The 7,962-nt window shown below is 48.4% G+C and overlaps 1 protein-coding gene across 6 annotated transcripts in view; it reads right to left on the bottom strand.

The window, feature by feature from the left end:
• Positions 1–425: 425 nt before the first annotated feature.
• Positions 426–7,962, bottom strand: part of fndc3ba (fibronectin type III domain containing 3Ba) — a gene marked incomplete at its 3' end in the record, with an annotated part of 84,123 nt that continues 76,586 nt past the window's right edge. For all 6 annotated transcript variants that reach the window (XM_029744675.1, XM_029744677.1, XM_029744676.1 and 3 more), the window contains 4 exon segments: positions 426–497; positions 3,080–3,215; positions 6,754–6,840; positions 6,933–7,107. In XM_029744675.1, coding sequence (XP_029600535.1) covers positions 426–497; positions 3,080–3,215; positions 6,754–6,840; positions 6,933–7,107 — 470 coding nt within the window.

Genomic DNA, 7,962 nt, shown 5'->3' with positions numbered 1-7,962 from the left:
ACTGGTGTTTATATAGCAGTACATTGCTGGTGTTTATATAGCAGTATATTGCTGGTGTTTATATAGCAGTGCATTGCTGGTGTTTATATAGCAGTAAATTACTGGTGTTTATATAGCAGTACATTACTGGTGTTTATATAGCAGTGCATTGCTGGTGTTTATATAGCAGTAAATTACTGGTGTTTATATAGCAGTACATTACTGGTGTTTATATAGCAGTGCATTGCTGGTGTTTATATAGCAGTGCATTGCTGGTGTTTATATAGCAGTATATTACTGGTGTTTATATAGCAGTATATTACTGGTGTTTATATAGCAGTGCATTGCTGGTGTTTATATAGCAGTGCATTGCAGGTATTTCTGCGGAAGTAAGACTAATGGTGGTTGACTTGAAAACTAAAACAGAGAAGGACAGAGTGTTGTACCGTCACAGCTGCCTTCTGAGAGCTCCAGCAGATACGTCAGAACTTCTGAACCTCCATTGTCCTGGGGAGGATCTAGAGAGAGAGAGAGAGAGAGAGAGAGAGAGAGAGAGAGAGAGAAAGACAGAGATATTTGGAACCAGGGATTGATCACACCAATCTATAAAAATTTTGACAAATTTGACCCAAATAATTACAGAGGAATTTGCGTTAACAGAAATTTGGGGAAAATTCTCTGCAGTATTATAAATAGCAGACTACACCATTTCCTTGACGAACACAATGTCCTGAGCAGAAGCCAGATTGGATTTCTAAAAAATGATCGTACAACAGACCACATTTACACCCTCCACACTCTAATTGACAAACAAGTAAACCAAAACAAAGGCAAAATCTACTCATGTTATGTAGATTTCAAGAAAGCATTTGATTCAATTTGGCACAAAGGCCATTTTTATAAACTAATAGAAAGTGGTATTGGAGGGAAAACATATGATGTTATTAAATCAATGTACACTAAAAACAAATGTGCGGTTAAAATTGGCAACAAGCAAACAGACTTCTCTCAGGGACGGGGAGTGAAACAGGGCTGCCCAATAAGTCCAACAGTATTTAACATCTACATTAATGAATTGGCAAAAACATTAGAAGAATCGGAAGCACCTGGTATCACCCTACACAACACTGAAATCAAGTGAAGGTCTGGAAATCAGGATGACAAATATAAATTCTATTTGGACACAGTTCTATTAGAACACACCAAAAACGACACATATCTAGGACTAAATATCAGCAACACAGGTAGCTTTCACATGGCTGTGAATGAGCTGAGAGACAAAGCAAGAAGAGCATTCTATGCCATTAAAAGGAACATTAACATCGAAATTCCAATTAGAATCTGGCTCAAAATGTTCCAATCGGTTAAAGAACCAATTGCTCTGTATGGCAGTGAAGTATGAGGTCCAATCTCTAATATTGAATTCACCAAATGGGACAAACATCCAATTGAAATACTGCATGCAGAGTTTTGCAAGACTGTATTGCAAGTGCAAAGAAAAACTCCCAAATAACGCATGTAGAGCAGAATTGGGCCAATACCCCCTTCTCATTCGAATAGAAAAAAGAGCCATCAAATTTTACAATCATCTAAAAACAAGTGACCCCAAAACATTTCATTCACACAGCTCTACAATGTCAAGAGATGACAACCCCATAGAGCCTCAGGACAGCACTCAGAAAATCTGGCCCAACCAAATCATCACAAAACAAAAAGAAAAATATATCACCTATTGGAAAGACACCACAAAAAATCTAAGTAAACGTCAATGCTATTTGGCTCTAAACAGACAGTACTTGGTGGCAGACTATCTAACCACTGTGACTGATAGAAAACTGAGGAAAACACTGACTACGTACAGACTCAGAGAGCAGTCTGGCTATAGAGACCGGTCGTCACAGACAAACCTGGCTGCCCAGAGAGGACAGTCTGGCTATAGAGACCGGTCGTCACAGACAAACCTGGCTGCCCAGAGAGGACAGTCTGGCTATAGAGACCGGTCGTCACAGACAAACCTGGCTGCCCAGAGAGGACAGTCTGGCTATAGAGACCGGTCGTCACAGACAAACCTGGCTGCCCAGAGAGGACAGTCTGGCTATAGAGACCGGTCGTCACAGACAAACCTGGCTGCCCAGAGAGGACAGTCTGGCTATAGAGACCGGTCGTCACAGACAAACCTGGCTGCCCAGAGAGGACAGTCTGGCTATAGAGCCCCGTCGTCACAGACAAACCTGGCTGCCCAGAGAGGACAGTCTGGCTATAGAGACCGGTCGTCACAGACAAACCTGGCTGCCCAGAGAGGACAGTCTGGCTATAGAGACCGGTCGTCACAGACAAACCTGGCTGCCCTGAGAGGACAGTCTGGCTATAGAGACCGGTCGTCACAGACAAACCTGGCTGCCCAGAGAGGACAGTCTGTGCTCACTCTGCTCCAGGGGAGAGGTAGAGACAGAGCTGCATTTCCTATTACACTGTGACAAATACTCAGACCTAAGAGAATATTTCTTTCCCAAAATTATAATTCAATACAAAGAATTTTAAACTATAAAAGATTAAGAAAAAAATCTAATATTTATTGGGTGAAAAGCCAAAATGTGCAGTTTTGGCAGCCAAATATGTGTCCTCCTGCCACAACCTGAGGGACAGCCAGTAAAAAGTGCAATGTAATGTGGATAATATTTCCCATCTTGTTTAGTTTTGTCTTTCATACCAGGTCATGTGTCTTAGTCATGTTGACACTGGTCTACTACCATTGTTTTAATGTATTGTTGTTCTGATTAATATTGCTGTTGTAGTTGTTGTTAATGGTAATCCCATGTCCACTACTACTATTATTATTGCTGTTGGTCCCACCATTTATTTATATATAAATATATATATATTATATATATTATTATTTTTTTTGTAATTTTCTATATGTATACTTTGACAATGTAAGTAATAATGAACTTGCCATGTCAATAAAGTCAATTGAATTGAATTGAGAGAGAGAGAAATCAAGACAAAATAGTACTTACTTTATGTTTGTTCATTATGTTTCACAACTCCATTGATACAGCGTAATCACACTGAAAACATGCACGTGTGTTTGTGTGTTTACCCCAGGTGATGGTGAAGCCATAAGATGTAGTGGTAGTGACTCTGGGGGGAGAAGGGGGTCCAGGTTTATCAGGACTGGTAGTACACACCAACACCTCACTGGGTTTACTGCCACCCTCCACGTTAGACGCTATCAGCTGCAGAGAGGGAGAGAGAGGAGAGAGAGAGAGAGAGAGAGAGAGAGAGAGAGAGAGAGAGAGAGAGAGAGAGAGAGAGAGAGAGGGAGAGGGAGAGGGAGAGGGAGAGAGAGAGAGAGAGAGAGAGAGAGAGAGAGAGAAAGAGAGGGGCAAATATTTTTATTTTGTATGTATTGATTGTACATTTGAAATAGATGGCACATTATCCAATAAACTGCTATAAATGATCACCTCTTTATAAAAGCCATAGTTCTAAAGAAAGTTTCCAAATAAATCCCACTGCTGACTATAATGACTTGTATTGTACTGTATATGTTTTGCAGCGGTCTGTGCTGGTGGCTATTGGCATTGCCTGTGCTCTTTTGTGTGATGTAAATGCCTGCCTTGCTGTGCAGATTGGATGACTTTAAGTGCAACCTGCCATTCAGAGAACACACAACAACAACAACAACAACAACAAAAACACCCAAGCCTCTCTATTCACCTCTCTCTCTCCCTCTCTCTCCCTCTCTCTCTCCCTCCCTCTCTCTCTCTCTCTCTCTCTCTCTCCCTCACTCTCCCTGTCACCTCCCTCTCTCTCTCTCTCTCCCTCCCTCCCCCACTCTCCCTGCCCCCCTCCCTGTCACCTCCCTCTCTCTCTCTCTCTCTCTCTCCCTCCCTCCCCCACTCTCCCTGCCCCCCTCCCTGTCCCCTCCCTCTCTCTCTCTCTCCCTCCCTCCCCCACTCTCCCTGCCCCCCTCCCTGTCCCCTCCCTCCCCCACTCTCCCTGCCCCCCTCCCTGTCCCCTCCCTCTCTCTCTCCCTCCCTCCCCCACTCTCCCTGCCCCCCTCCCTGTCCCCTCCCTCTCTCTCTCCCTCTCTCTCTCCCTCCCTCCCTCCCCCACTCTCCCTGCCCCCCTCCCTGCCCCCTCCCTCTCTCTCTCCCTCTCCCTCCCTCCCTCCCTCCCCCACTCTCCCTGCCCCCCTCCCTGTCCCCTCCCTCTCTCTCTCTCCCTCCCTCCCTCCCTCCCCCACTCTCCCTGCCCCCCTCCCTGTCCCCTCCCTCTCTCTCTCTCCCTCCCTCCCTCCCTCCCCCACTCTCCCTGCCCCCCTCCCTGTCCCCTCCCTCTCTCTCTCTCCCTCCCTCCCTCCCTCCCCCACTCTCCCTGCCCCCCTCCCTGTCCCCTCCCTCTCTCTCTCTCTCCCTCCCTCCCTCCCTCCCTCCCCCACTCTCCCTGCCCCCCTCCCTGTCCCCTCCCTCTCTCTCTCTCCCTCCCTCCCTCCCCCACTCTCCCTGCCCCCCTCCCTGTCCCCTCCCTCTCTCTCTCTCCCTCCCTCCCTCCCCCACTCTCCCTGCCCCTCTCCCTGTCACCCTCCCTCTCTCTCTCCTCCCTCCCTCCCTCCCCCACTCTCCCTGCCCCCCTCCCTGTCACCTCCCTCTCTCTCTCTCCCTCCCTCCCTCCCCCCACTCTCCCTGCCCCCCTCCCTGTCACCTCCCTCTCTCTCTCTCCCTCCCTCCCTCCCCCACTCTCCCTGCCCCCCTCCCTGTCACCTCTCTCTCTCTCCCTCCCTCCCTCCCCCACTCTCCCTGCCCCCCTCCCTGTCACCTCCCTCTCTCTCTCTCCCTCCCTCCCTCCCCCACTCTCCCTGCCCCCCTCCCTGTCCCCTCCCTCTCTCTCTCCCACTCTCCCTCCCTACCTGCCCCCCCTCTCTCCCTCCCTCCCTACCTGCCTCCCTCTCTCTCCCTCCCTACCTGCCTCCCTCTCTCTCCCTCCCTGCCCCCCCTCTCTCCCTCCCTACCTGCCTCCCTCTCTCTCCCTCCCTCCCCCACTCTCCATGTCCCCCTCCCTGTCCCCTCCCTCTCTCTCTCCCACTCTCCCTCCCTACCTGCCCCCCCTCTCTCCCTCCCTACCTGCCTCCCTCTCTCCCTCTCCCTCCCTACCTGCCTCCCTCTCTCTCTCCCTACCTGCCTCCCTCTCTCCCTCCCTGCCTCCCTCTCTCTTTTCCCCTCACTCTCCCTGTCCCCCTCCCTCTCCCACTCTCCCTGCCTCCCTCTCTCTCTCCCTGCCTCCCTCTCTCTCCCATATATTCCCTCAACTAATGGACAGTACAGAGAGAGAGGATTGAATGGAAGGGAAAAGAGAGAGATGCTCTAGTCCACTCTCTAATCAATGAGTCACTACATCAACAGGATTTCCTACTGGGCAGCTGGTCACTGTAACAAAAACAATCAGTTTATTTACAAAACGCTATATCCACTAATTTTACACATTTGTTTTTTTATCAAAAATGATTGCTTATGCGTACCTTCATGTGTGTGTAAAATATTACTGTTCTCATATTTTTTATTAATAGATCTTAGATGTTTTTAAAAATGTGTTTCTTTGCAAAACACTATACATACAGTGTTTAGCTGGAATGGAATGTTAGTATCCTGTATATTTGACTGTAATATGTGGTTGTAGGCCTGTTGTAAGGCAGGTCCTCACCAGACATCACCGGCAACGACGTCGCCTATGGGCACAAACCCACCGTCGCTGGACCAGACAGGACTGGCAAAAAGTGCTCTTCACTGACGAGTCACGGTTTTGTCTCACCAGGGGTGATGGTCAGATTCGCGTTTATCGTCGAAGGAATGAGCGTTACACCGAGTCCTGTATTCTGGAGCGGGATCGATTTAGAGGTGGAGGGTCCGTCATGGTCTGGGGCGGTGTGTCACAGCATCATCGGACTAAGCTTGTTGTCATTGCAGGCAATCTCAACGCTGTGCGTTACAGGGAAGACATCTTCCTCCCTCATGTGGTACCCTTCCTGCAGGTTCATCCTGACATGACCCTCCAGCATGACAATGCCACCAGCCATACTGCTCGTTCTGTGCATGATTTCCTGCAAGACAGGAATGTCAGTGTTCTGCCATGGCCAGCGAAGAGCCCGGATCTCAATCCCATTGAGCACGTCTGGGACCTGTTGGATCGGAGGGTGAGGGCTAGGGCCATTCCCCCCAGAAATGTCCGGGAACTTGCAGGTGCCTTGGTGGAAGAGTTGGGTAACATCTCTCAGCAAGAACTGGCAAATCTGGTGCAGTCCATGAGGAGGAGATGCACTGCAGTACTTAATGCAGCTGGTGGCCACACCAGATACTGACTGTTACTTTTGATTTTGACCCCCCCTTTGTTCAGGGACACATTATTCCATTTCTGTTAGTCACATATCTGTGGAACTTGTTCAGTTTATGTCTCAGTTGTTGAATCTTGTTATGTTCATACAAATATTTACACACGTTAAGTTTGCTGAAAATAAACACAGTTGACAGTGAGAGGACGTTTCTTTTTTTGCTTAGTTTAGCAGTAAATTGCAGGTATTTCCACAGAGGACAGGCTGACGGTGGTTGTATGGCTGCTCAACGGTGACAGATTGTGTAGTGTGCGTGTGCTCGTGCACACGATGACACCAATCACTGTGTCTATCTAGCAGAATACAAGCCTTTTCCGTTTCCACGGTAACACACACCCAGACACCATTTCGCCGCCCTAAAACCTCACAGACAGACACACCCTTACCCTGAATTTGTACTGTGTGCTCCTCTTCAGGCCTTGCACTGTGGAGGTTAGCTTGTCTCCAGTGTACTTTGGATGAAAGTCTGTTCCCTGGAAGGTCAAACGTTCTCAATTAACCTTTAAACGGACGTTTTGCTGTACATGTGTGTGTGCGCATCATTATATCTGTGTGTGTGACTTACGGTATTGTCCTCCTGGATCTCGAGTGTGTATGTGATTAGCTCCTCGTTGGCGCTGCCCTCGGGACGGCCCCACTCCAGGGTTACCCAGGAGACGCCCGCCCGCAGCAGCCGCGGTGCCAGGGGGCAGGAGAGCAGCGTACCTGTAGTGTAGAATACAACCTCCGTACTGAAACCACTGTGGAGGGAGGGAGGGAGGGAGGGAGGGAGGGAGGGAGCAGAAGACATGAGTTTAGACACACACAAAGCAGAGCACGTCTTTTATCATGTCTTTTTTCTCTCTTTCCATCTCTCTTCATCTCTCCCTCCATCTCTCCCTCCATTAACGCCCTCCATCTCCCTCCTCTTTTCTGTCACTGGAACGACCGGCCGCGCCCAGGGGAATCTGCCCCCACGGCAACGATGCGAGAACAAGTGGAGTGAGGAAACAAGAAAATAGAGAGACTCATTCACAGAGATAAGACCAGACAACTAACCTCAATACAGCTATACATCAACCAGACAACTAACCTCAACACAGCCATACATCAACCTGACAACTAACCTCAACACAGCCATACATCAACCAGACAACTAACCTCAACACAGCCATACATCAACCAGACAACTGACCTCAACACAGCTATACATCAACCAGACAACTAACCTCAACACAGCCATACATCAACCTGACAACTAACCTCAACACAGCCATACATCAACCTGACAACTGACCTCAACACAGCCATACATCAACCAGACAACTAACCTCAACACAGCCATACATCAACCTGACAACTAACCTCAACACAGCCATACATCAACCTGACAACTAACCTCAACACAGCTATACATCAACCTGACAACTGACCTCAACACAGCCATACATCAACCAGACAACTAACCTCAACACAGCTATACATCAACCTGACAACTGACCTCAACACAGCCATACATCAACCAGACAACTAACCTCAACACAGCTATACATCAACCTGACAACTGACCTCAACACAGCCATACATCAACCTGACAACTAACCTCAACACAGCTA

This window comes from Salmo trutta, unplaced genomic scaffold (genome assembly GCF_901001165.1).
Source record: "Salmo trutta unplaced genomic scaffold, fSalTru1.1, whole genome shotgun sequence".
Classification (NCBI taxonomy): Eukaryota; Metazoa; Chordata; class Actinopteri; order Salmoniformes; family Salmonidae; genus Salmo; species Salmo trutta.
This window is presented reverse-complemented; position numbering and strand designations above follow the sequence as displayed.